The sequence below is a fragment of the Chionomys nivalis genome, chromosome 5 (genome assembly GCF_950005125.1).
Source record: "Chionomys nivalis chromosome 5, mChiNiv1.1, whole genome shotgun sequence".
Lineage (NCBI taxonomy): Eukaryota > Metazoa > Chordata > Mammalia > Rodentia > Cricetidae > Chionomys > Chionomys nivalis.
Window position 1 is genome coordinate 13,969,121 of NC_080090.1, and position 25,250 is coordinate 13,994,370.

Sequence of the window (25,250 nt, forward strand, 5' to 3'; positions counted from 1 at the left end):
AATCTTTATGAAGGCCTTTGACCTCACACACCACACAACCATTTGTCATTTTAATTGCTTGGCATCAAAAATGGAAGCTCACTAGACCAATGCCCTTCTCTTATAGAGGAGGTCAAGGAGATCCCTGAGCAATAGCTCTTGGCAGGGAGCCTTGCCGAGACCCTGGCTCTCCTGAGCTCTTGCTTTTCCCACAGCTCAGCCTGGTTGTAAATGATGCCCCCAACCTCTCTGAGGGTATCGCCTGTGCCTTTGGGAACTTGACTGAGGTGGAAGGACAGGTGTCTGGGAGCCAAGTCATCTGCATCTCACCTGGGCCCAAGGACGTCCCTGTTATCCCTCTGGATCAAGGTAAGGATTGTGTGCCAAAAGAGCCATGGGTAATAGGAGTCACATATACAGACATGAAGCTACTGACCAGTCTTCACATACCAGATGCTAATGTTGGCTTACATGCTTGTTTGAATTTAAAAGCACTGTGCTATGCCCTCAGTGAGATTTAAGGAGGAAAATGCTCATTCTTCCTGGGCTGAGAATGTACAATGTGCACTGTGCCCACTTCCAGTTCCTTCTAGGCAATAAATTGCATTGAGCTCTCTCCAACAAACTTTGCTTGAAGGGTTCTGAGCTAATATTCTGAAATTCTTTCAGTAATTGAGTATGCCTAACCAAGCCAAGGGACTCATGGAATCTGTTGCTGAGGGATAGACTGGTTGGATTCTCAGGGGAAAAGCATGTTCGGTCAGGCTTTGTCTATTGTCTTTACTCCTGGGTGGCTCTATGACACGGTCTTCTCCTCAGGGTGTTCACTGTGCCCTACGTTCTCTCTGTCCTCTCTCGCAGATTGGTTTGGCCTAGAGTTGCAGCTGAGATCCAAGGAGACAGGAAAGATCTTTGTCAGCACCGAGTTCAAGTTCTATAACTGCAGTGCCCACCAACTGTAAGCATGCCTCGGAAGGAACCTTGCCTGAGTCTGGATATGAGTATAAGGTTCCAATTCCTCTTGGACAAGACTTGTGCAGTAGTCACATTGAATTCTCGGGGGTTGGGGCAGGGGGGGTTGGTACATATTCATTTGAATGACAGTCACTTACCACAGCCCCTTACCTCATTCTTTTGGCTCCACCCCAGTACACTCTACCCCAGTTCTAAAGTTAGGATGTCAAGAAAAGGGTCCTGACCTAGGAGCTGTAAGAAGAGGTCTTCACTTCAGCTAATTAGCCATGGCTTTGAAGGCGAGTGCTAAGGGTGGATATGCCCACAAAGGAGGACAGACAAAGACAGCAGCCTCTCTCAGCACCCACTGAGAGGGCCTGGGCTGGAAGAGCAGAAGAGTGCAGCATATCCCTCCTCGATTATTATTATAAGATAGGACAAGAGGAGCAAGAAGTGGAAATGGCCAGAGGCACCAAAGGCAGGCCAAGGAGACTAAAGCAGAACTGAATAAAAAATGACCACTACCACTATATCCCAACTCCAGATAGCCCTACTTGGGAATTGCAGACTTCTTGGAGGGAAGACCTGTCAAGGCAGTGGTAGCAGAATCTATTGTTTGGGAGGGTACCTGCATCACCATGGCAATCCAGTGTGATGTCACCACATTGAGTTTCTATGGCAAGGAAGATGTTGTCACAGGCAGCATGTTTTAGTAGAAAGAAGTAGGCCTCCTTGACAGCAAAAATTCTATTTTATTGCTCAACATTGTTTTACTCTTCTCTACTTCTGGAATTCTATTAAAAGAGTATCAGGTTCAGTTCCCTCTTTTTAATATAAGCTGAGACCCATAGATGATAAGTGCTTCAAAGACAGTGACAAAATCAACCAGTGGAAAAGCCGGGTTAGCATCCAGCCAACATCATCTCCTTCACCCTGGTCGATATTTATTATTTACTTGTTGAATCATGTGACATTATTAAGAATATATCGGTGATGGAGTACATGAAATAGCATTGATTCAAACTCATAAAAAATTATTTTAGACAGGATTAGCTTTGGGGTGTGCATGATTAGAGAAGAATCCTTTCTGGGGTGTGTATGGACCAAGTCCCCTCATACACATCACACCTCACTCTAGTCTGAGACCCCTGGATGGAAGCCCCTACCACCTAGACTTAATACAAACCCCACCAGGTGGCGCCAGATTGCAGAACTGTTTCTGTTTTTAACAGCTTGGTATAGTTCTGAAAGGCAGAGCAATACTGAGTTATTGCATACAGAAGCTGAGGAGGAAGAAGGCCAAAACTCTTAGTACATTCCCATCACAGCGGTCTGCACACACACAGAGCCTCCAGGTGGACCCAAAGAGGAAGAAGTGCTCTCTTTGGGAAGAACGTTTATGCTCTAGACATAGGCTATTGCTCCATGCGAGGACCATTAGAGATATGCGGCAAAGTCATCATTCCATACCTTAACTTTCCCAAGGTCAGTAACATAGGTGCTGTGAACCAAATCACTAATACTCAAATGCTATTCAAGAGGATGAAATAATTGGTGATTTAACTTCTTCAAAATAATAATCACACTTAACATTATTCCTTCCAAACCCATTCCCTGCTCATTATCTCACTTGACACCTGTGGACTACCTAGGAATGTTTTTTACAGACAGATGAAGAAACTTTAATGCACGAAGCGAGTGACTTACTCAGAGTGACATCAATGTTGCCAGCAGAAGCAAGACTATAATCAGATCTGCCTTTTCTGCTTCTGTGCTCTTACAGCTAGCTACTCTGGCTGATAAGAAATGTGCTGGCATTAACCATCAGTGATCAGATTTTTAAAAGTATAACACACAGTATTTACCAATTTCTATAATTTAAATGCTTCCACCATAGCCGATTTCAGTCCATCAGACTGACATTCTAGCTTGCAAAATTCCTAAAACTTTATATACTAGCACACTACTGTTTTACAGGTTAAGTCATTCTCACTGCAGTCCCAGTGTATCCCTAATTGTCTGCCCACATGAACATCTCAGATGCAGAATCCACAGTTATCAGCACTAGAATATGCTCCACTACTCTACCCACCCGAGAGTGAGATGAGGACGTAAGGATAATAGCCTTCTTTCATGGCAGGCCTGCGTGGCTGGCCCTCTTACTTTCTCCTCCTTGCAGGTGCCTGTCCTGTGTCAACAGCGCCTTCCGCTGCCATTGGTGCAAGTACCGAAACCTCTGCACACATGACCCCACCACCTGTTCCTTCCAGGAAGGCAGGATCAATGTTTCAGAGGTAAGAAGGTTCTCTGTGGCATGACACCAATCCCAGAAAATCAGCCCCTTTGCACTGCAGATGGTCTGTCCAGTGACTTAACCATCTTTTATCCTGGCCTATCTTGGTCACTTATCAGAGAGTCTTCATGTTATAAATAAATGATATTATAAAATCAAGAAGGTAGCGGCCAATAGCCCCCCAGCAGAAACTCTATCTGCTAAACTGCTAAGACTGCATTTAAGAGTCTAAAGGTGACTGTTAGTTGAGACTAAGAGCTCAGAGGAAGCATACCCAACAGACTCCATGCTCTGAGAGAGTGTAATGAATGCTGTCTATTCTTTGAGCCTAGCCCTTTGCTTGGCTGTAGACTTACTGTGCTTCAATAGACCATTCACTCTCAACCATCTTTTCATGCCAACTTTTCTTCCAACTCTAAAATTCAATGATTCTTTGACTCTAATGTATTACTGGGTGGGTGGCCTTGGAGACAGAGAGAAATCCAGCTAGTAAAAAGTACCAAGCATTGCCAAAAGTCCTATTATATTATCTAGTTGAAGCTCCTTCCAGAAGTCTGGCTCGCCTTTGTCATTGACACAGTGAGATTTCATGTTGTTCATCTTTACTGTGAATATTCCACTTAGTAATTATTCACTAAGATTGGTTCTCTCACATTTCCCCCAATATGCTCCATGAAGCCTGCTTCTTCAATTTCCCTTTCTTTTGTCTAGTGTTTTTCATGCCCAAGGGTTACCAGTTAGGACTAGACAATTAAGACCTTGTATGCTTAGCACACACACACACACAGAGAGAGAGAGAGACAGAGACAGAGAGACAGAGAGAGAAGGAGAGAGAGATAGATCATCTTTTTCAATATTTTAGAAAAACTTGCAGATATTAATGAGTGGCCATGGCATTTTCATATTCTAATATAGCCTTTCTAGATATATCTCTCTACTGTATTAAGCTATATTCTGCTTGAAAACACGGACCACATCTTATCTGTAAATCCTAACCCTTTACCAGTGAACATTTGTAGAGTATACACACAGGGGTAAATGGTGAACAGCTACTGACCTCTGTACCTAAGTCTAAGTGATGTTGACTGAGCTACCTGTCAGTGATACTTTTTAGATGAATTTATTGGGCCTGCCAATCTTTACAGTTGTGCTGGTTGCATCAATGGCCAAACATAAAATAGACCTTGGAAATTTATTGAAATAGATACATCTGGTATTCAATAATTCACCCTTTATGAAATGGTATATATTATATGCAGTAAGAAAGTAAAAATGCTTATTTTTTAGATAGTCCCATAACTAGGTTTTAAGATAGACCCACCCACAGCTGCCTCAGAATGACAGATCCAGGGACCCAGTCCCTGGGACAATCTAGAAAACATTCTTTTCTAGTCATTGGGCACGCTGGAATGCCACACTGATCTTAATGGACAATAGGAATTAATTCCAGGTCTGGGAGTCTGTGGGAGTTTGAAACTAGTCTTTTTGGGGATGGGGGCATAAGTGCTGAAGGTGTAGGGCAGAGGTTAACACAGCCTGGGAGACCATGAAGGAAGTGTCCTGGGAAGCAAACCCACTACAGAAAAGCTACGGTCTGGGCAGTGGAAGCTTAGCATTCTGTGTCTCAGAAACGGACCTTTACTGTGGCTGCCCAAGTTCTGAAGTTCCTTCAGAAACTGGAAGAGAAAACTGGGAGGGGCTAGTGCAAATCAGGACAAAGAGCAACAATGTATCTGTGGAGGCCACCCGAGCAGGCAGATGGAGATCCAGAGCCAAGCCTGAGGGTGACCTGCAGCTGGAGCAAGGGCAAGCAGATTGTCACAGAGAGCAAGACAAATAAACTATGGTGGAGAGACCCTAGGCTGAGCCCCAGAGGGCTAATTGGAAGCAGGCCCAGTCCCCTTCGCCACAAGGAACCACTGACGCATAGCTGCTCCTGGGCAAGTGAGAGATTTGAAAGTCCCAGGGAGATGGCTATAGAGAAGCCATTGCTTCCTTGTTACTCAGGATTCAGTGATCACCAAAAGATCTTGGGAGCAAACCAGGGGTTTCCATCACCTGTTCAGTTCAATTTTTCTTCTTTGGTGTCTGTGCCTTGAGTTGGAAAGCAGCTTCATTCTTGTCCCCTTTATCTCCCCATCAGATTATAAGGGAGCTGCTCTTCTCCTCACACATGCTGGCTCTTGGCATAGCACCAGTACCTAATGGAGGCTGTGAGGGAAGCCCAGAATCTATCCTGCTGGCTTGACTCAGTAAAGGAAGTGGAGGGCGGTTTCACAGCACAGTGGTTAGGGCCACTTTCTCAAAGTCCTAAAAAACAACTGAATCTTTTTTACAACACATTCCTTCCTGAACAATGGCTTCCAGGCTTAGCTTTTTTTTCTGTTCAAAGCGCTGCTTTAGGTGACCCTGTTCCCCAAAGTTTGAAGAATAACAAAAGTGCATTTGTCCAGTGTTGGTAAAGTTGTTTTAGGGGCTGTAAATCCTTATATATCTTTTGGGGGGTTACTAGAATATCTCTTTTCCAATTCCATCAAGCCCCTCCTCCAAATCCGAATCAAAATTTCATGCCTGTATGCTTGGTGGAAGCAATGTATCACTGATTAGCACTGCCAATTAGCACCACCGATTAGCGGCACTGCGGCGGTCACGCCTCATGTGTTCAGAGTTCTGCACCTGTGGCACAATTCTCAGTGAGCCTTTCCAGGACTGTGCCATCAGCATCACCTGCAAAGTTGCTAGAAATTCAAATTGTTGGGTGCTATCCCAGATGACGCTGAAGATTGAGAACCATTGACAGATGGCATTTCAGTTAATTCTCTAAGCTGAATGCAGTTTCACATTTGACATCTGTAGTAACCAGAATACCAACAATTTAGGGGCATTGCCCAAGGCTATGGAGAATTCAGCATTCAGAAAAAACTGACTAGTTTGCTCTCTCAGAAAATCGGTGCCTGTGAGTATGTTGGTCTCCATGGCCACCGTTATGTTTGCAGGCATGACTTTGATCTGATCCCTTGCTTTTGGTCATGAGGGTTCAGTTGTGGCTGGATGAACACCAAATCTTTCTCCACAAATGGAAAAACTTCCAATGGAATAATCAGAAGGGCCATTTTCAGATGTTTATCTACCCACATCCTTTCAGAAGCTGCTGGGCCAATATGCTTGGGTCTGACAAAGAAGAACTGATAGGTTGAGCCACAGCAAATGCAATTCTGAAACAGGAACATAGTAGCTTACATCTATTGGGCATTTTTCATGTGTGCATCACCTTTATCTGTGAATCAATTTCATTTGGTCTTGACTATTTATTAAGTTCATTCTGTGACAGACAAAACTGAAGCTCAGTGTTCCTCTGATGGTTGGTCTAACAAACACTGATGTCAGAACTCAGTCCAAAGTGGCTTTGAATACAGCTTGAATCTCCTGATTCTGCCACATGTGTACAGATAGAAAAAATACACAGTAATCATATTAACAGTTGTTGGCCCAGCCTGTTACCACACAATCGCTGCATACCTTCTTTCATGTAATCTAGTTGTTGGGTGTTACTAACACCATTTTGTTCATGAGGAAGCAGAACTTCACCTGGATCATCTCTCAAGCCCTTTGAAGGTGCTGAGCTTCATCTTTTCCTCACCCTCTCCCAGTCAGAGCCCTTCCTCCAGGTTTCTAACAGACCACCTAAACCTCTATCTCCCTGCAACACAATGTTAGCAGGTAGTATGCGCAGGAATAGGTGCAGCCATCAACCTTGAAAGTGCATCTCGCCCCACAGCTGGAACAGGCCTAGTGAGACGTAGATACATAAATATCTTCTTTACACCCATCCCAAGGGAAAGATAGAACCAAATAAATCCGATTAGCTTCCCAGGACACCAGCTGCTCTCACTCTTTGAAGTCCAATGGGTGAAGACAATGCCATTTCCACATGGAAGAAGTCTTTTGAGGACTAACAGGTTCCCGGCACAAAATCAGGGGGGATCCCATCCCAACTGAGTGGGCAGCAAGGCTGTGGCTGGCCCTGCCTCTTACCCAGCCCTGGGTTGCTCTCAAACAGGACATCTGTTTACCTTCATTTAAACTGAGACACCTGCTGAGAAGATTTGGCTCCTATAGGGGATAGATAGACAGAGGAGATAAGATGACCTAAAGTTGTTACTGGAAAGTCTGCAGGGCCAGCAGGGGCCTTAAGTATTTTAAGAATGTTAATGAACAGCTTAACATTCTAAAAAAAAAAAAAAGTTTTATGGTTATTAGCTTTCTTGTCCTTAGGACAAACATTCTCTCTTTCCCTCTCTCCTTGCTCTCCCCCTCCCTTTCTCTCTCTTTCACTCCATCGCGCGCGCGCGTGTGTGTGTGTGTGTGTGTGTGTGTGTGTGTGTGTGTGTGTGTGTGTATACATAGAAACAAGTGGCCTAGGAATGACTTCAGATGGAACATATCATCTTCCAAAGCCCCAGATGTACCGCTGAGACTTCCTGGTGGCCAATTCTCTTGCCTCTTCCCTTGGTCTTCCCATAGTCATTTCTATCCCAAGCTCCTGCCCTTTGCTATGATCCCATGGATCCATCTCATGGACCAGGTCTACGTCTTTCTTGTTGCCAAAGATGCAGGTTGTGTGCTTGGAATGCCAATCACTTCTTTCTACCCTGGGAAGAGAAGAAAAGCCCTTTTCTATCTGGCCCCAGAACAACTGCCAAATAAGCAAAGCCCAATGCATCCTTTTGCTACTTGGCCAATCTTGAGCATGTTTAGGCATTAGGGAAGAGCCTATTCATTGTCTTTAAAACTAATTTTAAAAGGCCTAAAAGAACATGGGGAAGTTTTCTAAAGTTCTAGGCTATTATTTGAAAAATGTAACATATATAACTTCTGCCTGTGACTTGTCAGCCTCTAAACTGGATGTACATTGAGTGTATTGTTATCCCTCCAGAGCCATAGGGGACAAGGACTGGTTCCGGAACACTTCTACTAAACCGTGGGATGTTTTCATCAAACCATACACAATCTGTCCTGTACCTTAAATGATCTTTAGATTATTCAGAATCTATCACTCTCTATCAATGCTGTATGAGTAGCTGCTTTCTTTATTTGGGAAATAATCACAGTGGGGACCTTGTATATAGTACAGGTATAACTTTTATTTTTCAAATATCTTTGGTCCTTGGCTGATCAGGGATCCATGGATACTGAGGGACAATTATAGAAAGATTTTTGTCATTAAAAGTTTAAAGGATTCTACAGTCTTCTTTGCTGACCTGAGACATCATACTTCAAAAGCATATCTTTAGGAGTCTAGGCCTCCTGAAATTTAAATTTGTTTTCTGAACCCATTAGAGAAATAAGAACTTGTCCTTTAGAGCAGTTGGTTCCAAATCTGTATGTCTGTCTTTCCCCTCCCTCCCTCCCCTCCCCCCCCTCTTTCTCACACACACACACACACACACACACACACACGCGTGCGCGCGCGCGCCTACACACACACACAAAAAAAAAAAACGTTATACATTAGACTCTCCTCTATCATAAATTCTAACCTGTTAGATTCTGGCTAGATTTTTAGTTGCTGACTGGATATGCTTCTTTTTAGTGGGATGCCTTGGTTTCCTGGCTATGAATCTGTGAAAGGCTCTGTCAAAAGTGCCTGCAGGGGATGAAAGGAAAAGAGCAGTAAAGAACAGGTTTATGAGTCAGCAGCGTGAGCACCTGGCACTTGAACTGGGACCCATCTCTTCTGGTATTCCAGCTGATCCAGTCCCTCGCAGAAATGCTTCTTGCTGGAGTCCTCCTATGCAGTGGCTAGCAGGCGAGAGTGACCCAGCTTACCCTGGAGTCTTTCTAGTCCTCCCAGATAGGTCTCAATAAGAAATTCCTCAGGTTCCAGCATGTGTAAATGGTCACACTCCTGAATAGATAAATCTGTGCCTTTAGCTAATTCTGGAGCTCCAGAAACCATGGCCATCTGTAGTCCTAGCCTTGGAATCAAGTTGCTTCTCAAGCTTCCCTTATTTCTTACCAGTTTCCAAAGTTGGAATTAAAAAGAAACTAAAAATGCTTGTGTATATGACTTTATTTTCTTCTTTACGTTCACCCTCCTGCAAACAATGGCTAAGTATCCACTATACATCTGACATAAGATGAAGACTTGGAATGTGGAGTGGAAAGGTTCAGGCTCAGTCCTTGAGATGATCACAGCCCAGAAAAAATAAAATAAAATATAAATAAATAAATACATACATACACACATACACACATACATACTCCACAGGAGTTGTAGCTCCATGGATTCAGGGCAAACATGGGGCAATACCTAGAGTTCTACCTGAAGCCAGTGCAGGAAAGGGTCTGGCCAGCCTTCCTGAGCCAAGTTGGAAGGCTAGGCATTTGATCAACGGCTATCTGATTAAGTTGAGGTGGAATAGAGGGCAGGAGGAAGATGGCAGTGGTGGATAAAAGTCAGTCTTTGGTAGGGAGAAAAGCATGCACAAAGACCCGGGTTTGGTGTCAGTACGAGAAATGGCACCACAGAACTCTGTGTTTAGAATGTCCAGACTTTGATGTACAAGAATGGGCAGGGTTTTTTGCAGCTATAATTTGGAAGAAAAAAAAAAGAAAAAAGAAAGAAGGAAGAGAAGGAAGAGGAGGAGGAAGAGGAAAAAGAGGAAAAGGAGGAGGAGAAGGATTAACAAAAGAAGGGACTATGTATGTCCATGCAGAGAGCTAACCATCTCTGCAGATCTTCAGTAGAGATTACAATTGTTCAACAGCCTGTGTTACATAAGGAATGGCTTTGGGAGTTATCTGGAGTCATGAGGCTGTCCATATCTTGAGAAAATACAGTAGTTTGTCTACTCAGGCAGCAAATACCTGGCAGTACCCTCTGTAAGCCTTGTGGCCACATGAGCCCCAACATGTTCCCAAAGTCCTTCTAGGAGTGAGTGTCCAGAGGCCAAGGAAGGTGGAGCCTCCTTCAAGAACTCTCTAGCTGATCCCTGGCTATTAGACATGTTTGCATGTGAAGAGTTTCCACATCCCCCCTGTAGGGGGCAGAGAAGGCAGCAAGACTCCCGTCTTTCCTTTAGGGAGGAAGAAGTCAACAATCCATAAGGTGTTGAACCTCTGCCTCCACACAAGCAAGGAAAATTGATCTCTCTCTCTCTCTCTCTCTCTCTCTCTCTCTCTCTCTTCCTTCTCATGGCCCCACCCTACTACCTTTGTCTATTTGGCTTTTGTTTTCCAAACTAGCATAGTGTTCACACATGGTAATGAAATGAGATAAAAAGCCAGAGCTAGGACTTAGAGCACACCCAGGAGGTTGGGTTGGGTACTTGGTCCCCCTCCTGGGAAGCCTAGCTCAGCTGAAACTTTGATGCCTGAGACAGCTGTTATCTATAGCTGTAGTATCTGACAATGCAAATGGCCAATGGGCTGGGGAACCAGATAAAACCAGAGGTGGGGTTTCTGAGCTGGGGACAGGAACCCACAAACCCACGGAGGCTCTTACAATTACTCACCAGAGATAAAACCCACAGTTTTGTCATACTGCTGTTTGAAAGTTAATTCCCAAATTGTAATACACACCCCCAAGATTAGGGTGGCTTGTGGAATGGTGTTGACAAAATCAAAGCCCAGTAGAAAGAAAAGATTTCCTTGCCTACTGATTCAACATGTCCCATAAAAAAAGATACAGGTCTTCTCTTGGGTGATTCACTTGGAAACAGGAAGGTTCTAACTGGCTGTAGGTTCTGCCTCTATCTGGGCTCAACTTTGAGAACTAATGAAGGTCTCTGCTTGCTCGCTTAGGACTGTCCCCAGCTTGTGCCCACAGAGGAGATTCTGATCCCAGTTGGAGAAGTGAAACCAATCACCCTCAAGGCCCGGAACCTTCCCCAACCCCAGTCCGGCCAGCGAGGCTATGAGTGCGTGCTCAACATCCAGGGGGCTGTTCACCGAGTCCCTGCCCTGCGCTTCAACAGTTCCAGTGTGCAGTGCCAAAATAGCTCGGTAAGCAGCTCACACGTATGCCAAGACCTTAGATCATGTAGGATCACAGGCAGCGCCTACATTACCAGGGACAGAGAAACCTGTAAGCACCCTGAGCCAGTGAGCCATGTTCTCGGAAGAGAGAACCCTCAAAGAAAACCCTAATGGCAGAAGTTGAAATTTTGAACTTCCTTCTGAAGTTAAAGAACACATTGTTGATATTGGGAAAACTTCTGCCAAAAGGACATCAACCCCACCCAACATTGTATCCCTATGCAATGTATTAGGACAGTGGTATGCATGAGGATAGACAGAAAAGTGTAGGAGGAGAGGAAGGAGATGCAGCATTTCAGGAGCCACAAGGGTTAAACCTTCCCAGAATGGTGGACAGAAAATGCACAAGGTGTTTAATTATAATTTCAGCCCAGAGATCTTTTATCTTCCAACTCCCTGTCTCTGACTGTGGGGGGTCAGCTCAGAGATGAGGGACGTGACAGAGGTGTTGAGGGAAGCTAATTCGCCTGGGAGAGATAAAGAGAATCTAGGCCTCTTATCAGGGAGCTGTCAGATTCTGGGGTCACAAGCGTTTGATAGAATTTGTAATCGGTGCCAAGTGCGCAGGAAGCCAGACTGAGAAAGAGAGCACAACAAAGGAAGAAGGCAATGGAAGGCTGGGCAGGAGAGCAATGGTGACATGCCCTCCAAAGCTAAGTGCCCATGGTCAGAAATGGATAGCCATAAAGAGGGACTGTCCAGGAGACTTAACAGGGTGCCACGGGGACTAGCCACCCAGGAGGTTGCGAAGGGCTTGAAGGTCCTCTGTGAGGTCAGAGGAACAGAAGACTTAGCCTCTCTAGGGATTTTTTTCTGGTATGCTCTGGGATACCCTAGAAGATGTGAGCACTTTCTGTATTAGACACTAATCCAAGTAAAACTTATCTGCCAAAGTAGAGGAGGAGGCTGGGAGATAGCACAGTCAGTGCAGGGTCTGTCACCCAAGCTTAAGGACCTGTACTTGGATCCCCCATACTCACATAAAATGCTGATCACAAAGACAACTATAATCCCAATGCTGGGGTGGAATGGCGGAAGATTGTTGGAACACATTGGACAGCTAGTCTAGCAAAATCTATGAACTCCAGCCCAATCTCAGAAACTGGGAGAATGATGAAAGAAGACACCCAGCCTCAACCTCTGGCCTCCATATGCATAAGGCACATACATATACCTGAGCACACAAACACATCAAAAACTCGTCACATACACCTGAGAGATCAGCTAGCCACTCTATGTCCACTGCCACATCCCCTGTATATGTAGATGTGAGAGAGCAGTGAGGACATTAAGTCCTTAAAAGAGGACCCACAAAAGAATGCATTGTAGTTCCTGGAAAGTGCCAGACTAAAGACAGAAAATGGCAATATCAGGAGTCCAAGGCTGGGGGTGGGGATGACTGGGAGGGACATAAGAAAGGACACGGGGAGGATGGATTCGAGCTAGACTTAAATGAACAGGGGTAAGCCGAAAGGGTGGCAGTTGTAGGGAGAAAGCAACGTTCTGTTTGGATACAGACGCAACCGGTACACAGGGAGAGCCTTCTTCAAGTGTGTGCAGAGCTGATGGATTCAGCAGGAGAAAGGGGTAGAGATGGAGACCTGAGCTCTTTCAGATTTCAGAAAGAACTGAAGGTGAAGCCAGAGCCGTAGGCCAGCTCCTGGTGGCCTTACTGACTACAAGTCAGGAACAAGGTGTCATAGGGTCCCTTTGGGCAGCATGAGGAGTTGCTTTGCATGCTGGCTTCCTATGACAGACAGCCTTGAGTGATGTGTACTCCTGTCCTCTCCCCACAGTACCAGTATGATGGGATGGACATCAGCAACCTAGCAGTGGACTTTGCTGTGGTGTGGAATGGCAACTTCATCATTGACAACCCTCAGGACCTGAAAGGTAAGCAGTTACTTCTGGGTGCAAGTTTGACCTATTCATGACCTTGGGAAAGGCTGTGTTGTAGAGATCAGAGCAGACTGCTGCTGTGCCTTGAATAGCACACTTCCTCTGCCAGCAGAGCTCTTCAGAGACTCCTAAAGCAACGTTCGAAGCCATCAGAGGAGTCCTGTTGGGAACCACATTTTATTACAACCAGAGCGTCCGCCAGGCAGCTGCCCGTTCTTCTGCACTATTCTGTGGCTCCTGGTAGCTTTGAAATATCTATGCAACCTGACCTAGGAAAACAGCAGGCAGAGTGTCCTGTCAGCTTCCCTAGAAATGGAGATATTGCTTTCATGCAGGCTTTCCTTCCCCTGTTCTCAGCCCTGGTCTCTGTGACAGCACAAAGAAGGCTTATATGTCTGTGCTCTAGTTCTGAGACTCAGGCTCACATCTGGGGCACAGAAGCTCAGTAAGGGGGCTGGCAGGAGGGAAACTCTAAGGCTCCTGCTCTGTAGGTTCTCATTGCACTTGTCCAGAAAGCAGGTCCTGGCAGAATGACCCAACTACTGAACACATGTCATATAACGTATTCATTAGGTAATTTGTTTGAATTGTTTTTATTATTTATCTCAGTAACTCTAAATGTGTGCTTCATCCTATGGATGGTGAAGCTGAGTCGTATAGTAAGTGCTGAGACCGTCTGATTTTAGAGAAGGCCTGCAAGTTAGTACACACCAAGATGAGGACCTGTTGCCACTGCTGCTGGGCTCTGGGTGGTATTTGAAGCCCTTCACCCATCAAGAGCCATATATACTGTTATGCTTCAAGTAAATGAAATTGTCATTAGCCTCTGCTTCAAGTCCTGGGTCATGCCTGGGCATCAGGAGGTCAGTTAAGGGAATGGCAAAATCTGAAGGTGCTTCAGCATCTATGGAATACAGCTTCTTGTCCCAGATAACACCATTAAAGTCAGTGCATCCTACATTGCAAGACAGACTTCAGTAAGGTAGTTTGTGTTTGCTTGCTCCTAGACTAGATCTTTTTCACCACTAGACAATAAGAGATATGTTCTTTGACAAGTTAGATCAGTTAGATCCTAGAGGTTGCACCCAGAACCTAAAGGAAAATGGCCAGACTGTTACATCAGACTCCCCTGACATCTACAAGGCTCTGCAGGTGCCCGAGCAGCCTCCTCCTGCCTTCACTCATGTTTCTACTAGACCCTTGGTGTCAGAGAAAGCTGTACATGAATTGGGTTCAATGGGATACTGTGTTTAAGTGCTCAGGTTCCCCAACTTAGCAAACCAAGTTCTACTCCTAGTTCTTCTAATTGAACCATGCAAGTTTAAAGTACATCTTAGTGTCTTCACACAGGCCCTAAAGAAAAGGAAGCCCACTACTTACGGTCTTGCTGAGGATTTGCAGAGCTTATGGCTAAAGACTACAAGGTCCAGATTTATAAATGCCTCACCAGTACTTGCTCAGTTTCAGATTGTCTTTGCCTGTCTTGTGCTTTGGGGACCACAGGCATAAGAGTACTTAGGACTTAGAGTGGTGAATGGTCTGTGCATCTGGACAGAGAAGCTGAATGGAACAGAGGTGTCAGGGTGTGCTATGGGAAAATGAAAACTGCCTCTCCCCTGGGGCATGCACCTGACCTCCAGCAGAGGCAAACGGATAGGTCACAAACGCTTAAGATAATTTGACTGGAAAAGATGAGAAGTGACTTTCTGAGTCATTTCTCAGTATCCACCATGGGATTATTTTCAGGAACCCCAAGAATACCCACACCCAATGGCATAATATCTACACCTAACCACAAATATCTAAATCATTTCTGGATGACTTACAATGTATAATTGAATATAAATGTGGGGAAGAGAGTTTACATTCTAGTTATTAAGTAATGATAACAGAATATCAGTCTATACATGTTACAGTTGTATCTACTTTTAGAAGATGAATCCATGAGCTGATTGTATGTATCTGGAGAATGCGCTTGGAGCTCTAAATTCCCAGCACTAACAAGAAAGGACTAAACCCTGGGCTCATGGTACAACTATGCTTGATAGCTAGTTCCCCTAGGGTCTCCAAGTCAGTTAGAGAGAATTCAAAGCAAAAGAGTTGCAGAATGATCGTGTGACCTATCAAGAACTAGTTTGTCCTCTCTGGGGACACATTCTTCATCTACACTGGCTGTGAATAGGGTTGTGTCATACTTTCCTTGCTAGCATGCCTCCTACCTCAATCACCTGGACTTACTTTGAGCACAAGCTGACTCTGTTCCCACACACACACCATTTGCAGGGTGCCAACTGAGATTCCTCTCCTCTCAGGACCCACCATCAGCAAGCTTCAAACCAGTACCCATAGCAAGCTGTGTCAGTCAACATGCCTCTTTTGGGCTTTATTTTTACCTTCAATGAAGAAATGAGCCCATGTCGCTTAAGAACACTGTTAGAGTTCAAAGAAAATAGGTTTGTATAGCATCTAGTATATCACAGGCATTGCCAAGCACTCACTGTATAACATCTCATTCAAACCTGCCCCAAACTAACTATGATTTCCATGGGAGAGATAGGTAAACAAGATTCAGAGATGTTAAATACTTTGTCACCGTGCTGGGAAGTAGAGAATCCACAATTAAAGCAGGGATATGATTCCGTCTAAAAGCAGAAACTTTTAACCCTTTATTTTCTGCTGTGCCTATAGATGACTGCTTAGGCACCTCATTCACTCTCCATGTTTTCCACATGCAGTGGTGGTGATCCCCGATGTTGTCTGTGGTTGGGGCAGATCTGTGTACCTACAAACAGAGAGTATGGGATGGAGCCTCTGCAGGCCTATCCATGACAGCCCCCTCTCTTTGCAGTTCATCTCTACAAGTGTGCAGCCCAGCGGGAGAGCTGTGGCCTCTGTCTCAAGGCTGATCACAAGTTTGAGTGTGGCTGGTGCAGTGATGAGCGCAGATGTACCCTCCACCAACACTGCCCCAGCACTTCTAGCCCTTGGCTCGACTGGTCCAGCCACAACGTCAAATGCTCCAACCCCCAGATCACAGAGGTAAGTCTCTAGCTTCCGAAAGAGAAAAAGGGGGCTGGGGATATAGGAAAGCAATGTACTTATGGATGAATTCCTGAAGAGGGTATATTTGGTGGAAAGATATGGGAGGTCTTGTGTGTGTGTGCCAATGGTCTAGAACAGGTATAAGTGACAGGAGTATGGTCTGTACCACAGTGCAGTGCATGATGGGAATACATATCTGTATACCTATGTGTATGAAGGAGGCAGAGTCCAGCTAGCTTCCCAGCTGAGGCGGGGTGGAAGGCTGAGCCAGGTAGGGACAAGACCTTTACTCCATGGTAAAGGAACATTTCAGAAAGCAGCTTTGACTTTTCTCAGCAAAGATGCTATTTGGGGAATTACAATTAGTTCAGAGGTACAAAATTGGAAACCGAAGAAGTAGACAGGCCATATGTTAGCTACATACTGTTTCTCAGGAGTTTTTCTTGGTCCCAATTTGTTTTGTGCATTTTCACGGGTGTAAATAAAGTAATTAATTATATTGGAAAAAATTATGTTTCCAAAATAGCAAATTGCCAAGGAAGATGAATCGGTGATATGGAGAGAAATAACAGCTGCTTGGATGCGATGGATCTGGAGAGGCACAGTCGTATTTAACGCGCTTGCTGCCAGCTGATCTCCAGTCAATAATCGTTACTTTCCTTTGAATCTAAATTGTGCATTCTCTATTAAGAACAAAGGCCTTGGCAGGTTCCACGGTGGCCTGCAGAGCTAATGATGTCAGAGAGAAACTGTTCCTGTCTCATCTTTCCAGAGCTGATGCACTGTTTCCCCCAAAACCATACTCCTTTTCTGTGTCATGGAATATTAGGAAACTTCTTGAACTCCTTTCTGACCCAGTCAAAGTCTGAGTTCAAAAACAAAAACCTTAAAATCAACGGATGCTGTAGCCTTTATACATAGACTGTTTGAACAGGGAGCAGATATTTATTTAACATGCTTGGCTTTGATAGATTTAATTTTTATAGCAACTGGAGAAAATTAAGTTTTCTCAGCTCCATTTCACAGAGAAGAAACGCGAGTCCCAAATTCACACAGCAGATAAAAGACAGCACCAGCCTTTAGGCCCAGATTCCATGACAAAGTTACCTTAAAATTCTTCATGATTTACCAAAGGAATACATGATTAGTAGTGCTTCACATTAATTAATATCCATTCCATTGCTAGCATAGACCAGATAGAAGTGACCCCCCCTCTATGTGAAGGAGTATCGAGTGCTTCAACCCCCAAGTCGCCAAGGTGAGGCCCCAAAGTTCCAGAGAGTTGAACACAGGACCATGGGAAGGAGGTTCAGCGTGCCGCTGCTTTGTACGTGAGTGTCTGTGGAGAAAAGTGTAGTTGATGTGGAGAGGAGCAAACTGCTGCATCCTGGTGCCCTTCTGTGACAGCTTAGACCCTGCTCCCAAACAGGAAGCCACTTTAGTAGGAGCTTACATTCAAATGTGACCAGCGGCCATGCCTGCTGACTTTTTGGATGGAAGAAAATGTAAAAAGGGCTTGCTTCAGCCCCTGCCCTCCTATAGCTAGCATCTTAAAGTCTTTGGAGCTCTATGCCTTATCTCTTCTAGTGGTTTCTGCCAACTTATAGCCTGAAAACTTTTATTGTCCCATATTTTGCAATATGTCTTACTGCTGTCAATACCTACGGTGTCCAGAACTTAAATCATGAGAGATTCTGCATCAGCAAGCACTTCCTACCACCACAGAATCTGGGACTAAAAAGCCTGGTGTCTCTCTGCTCTCAGCCTGGCTGGAGCTTCCATGAGCTCTAAGGGAAGCCCCTGCATCTAGTCACAGACTGGGGACTGACAGGCTGCTGGGTTCACAGAGGACACCCAAATTACAGGAGGCTAATTAACCTCCTGAGGTAATTAGGCTATAATTGATTTTTCTAATGAATGTATCGGCAAAAGAAGGTGTTCCAAGACTCGTAATGGTAATTTTCATGTTGAGGACTTCGATAATAAAGGGTATCTTTGGGAAGAGACAAACCTGTGCTATGCTCCAAACCCACTCAGGGACATCACTCTAGATAGGACATATGGCAGGGAGTACCCAGGCCTGGAATGACTAGACCGTTAACTGTCCTGTTTTCTTTGATACGGTATCCTTTACCCCCACAAGACCACCTGCAAGTCATTTTCTGTTACTTCTAACTGGTCACTTAGGAAATAATTTCATATTTATAAAAAGATAGAAAAGTACTACACAGAGCATTCATATCCTGTTTACCCAGGTTTTCCAAAATTATCATCTTACAGAAGCATAATGTAATTATCAGTTAATGTTGATCCAGTAATATCATCTGACACACAGGCCTTATTAGCATTTTCCCAATTGCCACAGTGACATCCTTTCTCTGGTCCCAAATCCAATCTGAGGTCTGAGAGCCAATGCGATGTTACATTATGACATTGTCTTGTCCCTTTAGTCTTTTAATCTGCAGTCCTAATAATGCCCTTCAGTGACCTTCATAGTATTAAAGAGTCTAGGCCAGTTATGTTATCAGTGTCCCTCAATTTGGATGTACCTAATGTTTCCTCATGGTTTAATTCAGGCTGAATAATTTGGACAAGAACCGTTAAAAGAAAAAGAGCACAGAAACCAACCTGAGGGGATCTGAGGGGAAGAATCCACAGTTCTTGCTAATGTGAACAGAAAAACATTTAATAGGAGGGGAGATGTGTCTTCACACTAGAATCCCAACTAATAAACAGAGAAAGAATTATGAAAAAAGAAATTCACAACTTTAATGTGCATAGCTGTAACTGTTTCAGGCAAGGATGGTCCTTAGATGAAAAGATGAAGTGAAAGTTGATGAGAAATAGGGAACTTACACAATCTTGAGCTATCTTCACATAATTAACTGCAATGGGAACAACAGTAGCTTCTCAATGAAGAAAACTGGCCAATCCTCCCCCCACCTTAACCAAAAACTCAGTGTTCACAACACCAAAACAACCCTGAGGACCTCCTGATAAAATGCCCCCTTTGTGTCCCTTTTCTGTGACATTATTTTGCAAGAATAAATGATTTGTTCAAAGTCATCTTTAAGAGGAATCAACTCATTTTCTTCAACTTTCTCACGATTATGGGACTTCTATGTATTGGTAATCTTTACATATATCTCCTTTATCTTCAGACAATATGTTGTCCTCAGCACCACCACTTGGGGCAGGCCACCCAAGCCACTATTATATGATCCTTCTAGAACATAGAGGGACGAAGGTCTGTGATGGTCTGTGCCCAACCGTGGGAACAAAGTGTGGCTTCAAGCAGTGCTCTTCTGCCTATGAACAGAGAAGTAAATGAGATGACCTCAGAGGTGCTCCACTGTATAGGACGTGGACTCATGAGAAGTTACATGAATAGATGTGTTGTTCCCTAACCTTCCTTATCCTACTGTCTCCATAGCAACCAGGGTGATCCCTAAGGATCCATCTGTTAGAGATGCTCCATGTAGGACAAGTTGAAAAGCCTGTTAAATTTCCCAGTTTGCATATACAGGTTAGGACCACCTCAGGACTCACTGTCTGCTCCTTCTCACTGACTCATGGCATAATAATGATTCTGTCTCCATAACAGGGCCTGCAGGGTTGCTTTTGCTTTCAACTCTCATCCAGGATTCTATGCAAATGGTACCTGTTAGCCACTGGAAAAGATGTGCTGAGGACTGGAAAGCCTATAGCATGCTTACCCAACCATGTCTATATTATCCCCAGCCTGGGCCTCAGAGCCTACTGGGACCTCAGTGATGAAACTATTATTATCCCCCTCCCCCAACCAGAGATGTATTCTAAGAAGCTGTGAACTTTCAGGATTCAGCAGAAAGGAAAAGAGACAGAATATTGTTAGGAATATTTCTTAGATGAGCCTCTCGGCCAACACAAATAATTCCAATCAGACCAAATCAGACCAAATAAAAGATGCCCATGTTTAATGCAGTCCTCCCGAATGGCACCGGGAAAGCATGGTGAAGGGAAGAGAGAGAAGGGAAGACCACACAAAACCCGGACACCACGTGTCCATTCTCTGGGGCAGGGGCAGCCTAAATAGCCTGTGGGAATGGTCCTGACCCTGTCAGAGGAGGGGTCACCACTTGGAGGGCTTTCTTGACCCTCCCTGGGGAGGGGGTCACTGCTTGGCAGGCTTTCCCAGAAGTGGAGTCCTGGACTAAGGCAACTAACGCCCAAGGGAGGGGGCTTGAAATGGATGCCAGGGACTGGGGTGACGCTTCCAACCAAGCATCCCAAACTCCTTGTATGTAGGGATGTCAGGGGACTGGGGTCTCACTTCCAACCAAGCATCCCAGACTCCTTGGATATAGGGATGTCAGGGGGCTGGGGTCTCACTTCCAACCAAACAAATATGTTCTCAAGAAAAGAAACTTGAAGATTTAAGAGGACTCTGAAACAAATGCAGTGAAGGTCCCCACTTGTCTCTGCTTTTAGTTTCCTGGGGTGGTGTTCATAAAGGAAATACATTTTCTCGGATGTTTGGAAGTTTCAAGTCCAAAATCAAGGTGTGGGTAGGTCTGGGTCCCTGGGAGGGCTGTGAGGGAAGATCGCAGCAGGCCTCTCTTCCAGATACCGGTACTTTGATGACACCCCAGCTTATATATTTGTCACCCAACCTCTTCCTCATGTTCACGTGATGACATTCTCTCTGTGTATCTGTAATGGTGTGAGGAATCAGAACTTCACCATATAAAGGGGAGAATCCAGCCCAATAAAATGAGAATGCTAAGAAAGAATGTCACAGCTCACTGAGAAATAAATTCTCCCTCCAAAGAATGTTTACTTGGTTACCAATGCATACCAGACACTGCTTAAGTAGGAGGTTGCCACAGGATTGACTGAAACCTGGAAAGACAGAGTTTTCCCAGCACAGCCCCAATCTTGAACACTGGCTACTTGGATGATACTGGAAAGTACTTTCTCCATAGGTCATTTTACTCCCTCTAAAGAGCGTAGGAAAGGAACTTCTAACCCACACCTTTGGCCACTGTCTTCTGTAAAAACAGGACTACAGCTGAGTGGTGTATCCAGAGCTAAGGAAGGCACAACCTCAGACAGCAGGAACCAAAATTCTAATTTGGGGCTTGACTATCATGATAGCTTTCATTTTATATCACCCTGTTCTTTAGATCATTCATTCTCACCCTCCAAACAAGATGGCTGTAATTATTGTAAGAAGTAGGGGAATGGTGCTTGGGAAAATCAATAATGTCCCCAAAGTCATCTGGTTAGCAGCAATACAGAGGTTGAAAACTAGGCCTCTGTTGTCATTGCAGCAGAGGGTATCCTGTGTCCATCTGATGTCAGACCCTCTTGGAAGACACCAACAGATGTCAGACATCTGAGTACTTCAGCATCCTTTGGAATTAGTTACCTGTACTTAATTGTCTTCCTACACATAATCAGGTTCAACCTCCTTTCTATGAGTATGTGAAACAGTCTGGAAATTTGGGGTACATGTGAGCTTGATAAGGAAACCATAATTTTTCCTTCAGGCATAGTCTTTTATTTAATGCCCCAAGTGTTATGTGACATGGAGTTGTTCTTGGTCTTTGTTCTCCAGTGCAATAGTGGTCGAAGTGAATCTTAGGTCCCCTGGGTGGAGATCTGACCTCTGAGACATCTCTATCTAGTGGGAGAACCCATAGGATAGAACCCAGATGGTGTGCACCTGCAGGCGGGGACAAAGGTCAGGCTAAGCAGGGCACAGAAGTCTTGAGAAACAGAAGGAATCACAGAGGTAGCACCTCAGCCGGTGACTGAAAACCTACCACGCTTGAAATCTGAAAGAATATGTCTGTGTGTTCCTAAAACCACATGCACTGACACCAGGCAATTCTTCACTGACAACTGCATAAATTCACTTGTAAAACTGTCAACCTCAGTAACTTCTCCAGCCTCACTAGTTCATGCTTATGGAATAGAAAATCTTTTTAACCTATCTCCGGTAAATGTAACTGGGATAGAAAGAAAATCAAGTATATATTGTCCTCCAAAACTAAGGATAGATAATTTTTGATATTGTACCAGTTTGAGGCGACCCATCCTTCCTGTTGCTCCTGCTTTCCATGTGCCAAATAATTTCAAGGAGATTGCTTTTACCAAACTCTCTCAGATGCTAATGCATCTATGGAACTGCTTAAGAGGCTGGGACAGTTAAGTGTTTAACCAAACAGCTTCACCACATATTTTTAAGAAAGACCAAAATCCACCTGCTCAGAGCTGGAGTGACTCACTGGAAAGTTACCAATAAAGAAGTCAGCCAGCTTTCCTGAGAAACAAGCCAGCACTCTGATCTCCTGTTCATTTATTTGCAGGCCTCATTAATATAACATCACTGCAACAAACAGCTAACGGGGGATGGTGTCAAGATGAATAATGGAGTTACTCTGCTGAGATAACAATTAGGTTTTGAATGTACTATCAGCTAAGACAGCACTAGGAAGGAGTCACCCCAGGCCGGAGAGCTGGCACCATTGAAACCATAGATTCCTGCAGAGCTCCTCACCAGCTCTCGTGATTGTGAAGAATGTGTGCTCACAGGCATGCATGCACCACACACACACACACATGCATGTGTGCACACAAACGTGGAAAAGTACATGATCATTTGCTGTCAAGGGCTCAGTGTCTAGATGTGTTTGGGAACCAGGGTAGAATAAAAACTTGAATGTGTACAGTCAGCAGCATCATCAAGAGCACAATGCTACAGCAAAGGAGAAAAGATTATGGAGAAGGAAGAGCTGATTATATACCAACACACATCCATCTGTCTGCTCCTAGAACCAGTCTTTGACATAGAGTATCTAATATACAGTTGGGAATACTTCTCCCCATGTCCCCACCCTGACCCAAAAGTTCTGACTTCAGTCTCTCCTTCTTCCTGTAACCTCAGAAAAGGAGATTGACACCACAGAAACTATAGCAAGGAGTGCACAGGTCACAGAGGCAGCATCAAATGCCACAAGGCAGGATGTGTACTTGGATCAAGTCCCTGCCCATCTGCCTAGGAAGTTCATAAAAAGTAAAGCCATTTTTCCTTCAGTCCTAAGCTAGCCTTGTCTCTGCATGAATTTGTTAGTTCTCAGATGGTGATAAGAAAAATAATAGCTACGTTCACTGAATGCAATACTGATTGATAGTTCTAATTAAGCCCATTTTAAAGATGAAGGTTGTGAAAAGTGGCAGCTTTCTTGATGTTACATCAGTAGTTTGTTTAGCCCTCAGCTGCTTGACTCAAGAGCCCCACCCCCTCTTTGGGGGCCACCAACCAGCTCCCAAATCATGACACAGAGACTTCTTTTTAGGTATGAATACTCGACCTAGCTTAGACTTATTTCTGGCCAGCTCTTTTAACTTAAATTAACCTGTTTCTCATTAGCTACCTTTTGCCTTAGAGCTTTTTTACCTTTCATTCTTTTTATCTTACTTTCGTGGCTGCTGGGTGGAGGCTCCCTGGCTTCTGGCTCCAGGTTCTTCCTCTTTCCTCCTCATTCTTCCCCCAGTTTAGATTTCTCCTCTTAGTTATTCTCTCTGCCTGCCAGCTCTGCCTATCCTTTCTCTGCCTAGCTACTGGCTTCTCAGCTCTTTGTTTTGTTTTGTTTTTTATTTATTTATTTTTTTGAGACAGGGTCTCCCTGTAGCTTTGGAGCTTGTCCTGGACTTAGCTCTTGAAGACCAGGCTAACTTCAAACTCATAGAGATCCACCTGCCTCTGCCTCCTGAGTGCTGGGATTAAAGGCACGTGCCACCACACCCAGCTCTGTTCATTGTTATTAGACCAATCAGGTGCCTTAGGCAGGCAAGGTGAAACAGATGTAACACATCTTCACATAATTAAACACACATCCTTATATAACAAATGCAGCATGAACAAATGTAACACACCTTTACACAGTTAAAGTAATATTCTGTAGCATAATCAAATGTAACACATCTTTACATAGTTAAATAATATTCTACAACAACCCACCCCTTGTTTGACCTGGGTGTCGTCCTTGCTATCTCTCTTAAGCTCACTTAAATGAATATTATTCTGTACCTAGAGACAGAAGAGAGAAAGGAGCTGAATCCAAGCTCTTCCAGCCTCTGCTAAGATGGGAAGAAAGCCAGAAGGTCCACTCTCAGCATTAACTTGGGAGGCCAGGCGCATATGAGTAGAGAGGATGGGACAAACCAAATTAGGAGTATGAACAGGGAGAAGGAAGATGGATGGTGGGAAGCACAAAGCAGGGGAGAGCAGAAGGAAAAACAGTGAACACCAAAGCCAACAACGGGACTCATGGTAAAGCAGGGAGGCACAACCTCAGCCAAGAGAAAGAGGCTGTTGCTGAGCAAAAGAGGTGAAAGCAGAGGCTCATATTTGATGACTTGATCTCTGCAGGGTTGGGGACAGTTTGCTCAGACTTTGTCACAGGGATACTAAATACAATGTTGGACAATTCCAGTGCATTCTGTCATTCCCTGTACAACCTTGAGCTGGTTACTTAAACTCCCTGGAATGCTATTCCATACCTGTGAAATGGTAACTTATTTTGAGCCCTAAGTAGGATACAATATTTAACGACCTAGGTACAATTTCTGTCTCATTCTGAGCACTTCATAAGTGAAGAAATCTCCCATCTCCGGGAGATGATGGACAGTATGTCTTATTTCTCCTTGTGCCTATAAGTCAGGAGACAGGCCTAAGGAAGACAGTGTTCTATGGTGCAATCAAGTTTTAGGAATCTCTCATCAAGCTCATCTGACTCTGAGGGAGGCCCATACCTTGCCCCTCCAAGGCCCCACCCAGGCCTGCCGGAGTCTGTGGTTCCAGGCAACCAGTCTAACCACTTTCCCCAGCTGGCAAGCCCCTAGGACCTCCAGCACCTCCCACTCTGCTTCCTCCTGCAGCCCTTTAGATCCCCCAGCTGTAATTAATCAGCCGCATCTGCTAGTCTTGCCCCTGAGCAACTTTGTGGCAGTTCCCTCGAAATGTTCAATTAGTGGCTGCAAGAATGAGGGCAGT

The 25,250-nt window shown here is 44.5% G+C and overlaps 1 protein-coding gene across 2 annotated transcripts in view; it reads left to right on the plus strand.

Moving 5' to 3' along the window:
• Plxna2 (plexin A2) overlaps positions 1-25,250 on the plus strand; it is a 202,813-nt gene that overhangs the window by 132,538 nt on the left and 45,025 nt on the right. For both annotated transcript variants that reach the window (XR_009057116.1, XM_057769165.1), the window contains exons 7-12: positions 195-348; positions 841-937; positions 3,113-3,227; positions 11,033-11,233; positions 13,063-13,159; positions 16,014-16,204. Coding sequence is in view for 1 of the 2 variants with exons in the window: in XM_057769165.1 (XP_057625148.1) it covers positions 195-348; positions 841-937; positions 3,113-3,227; positions 11,033-11,233; positions 13,063-13,159; positions 16,014-16,204 (855 nt within the window). In the remaining variant the exon portion in view is untranslated. The remainder of the gene's footprint in view (positions 1-194; positions 349-840; positions 938-3,112; positions 3,228-11,032; positions 11,234-13,062; positions 13,160-16,013; positions 16,205-25,250) is intronic.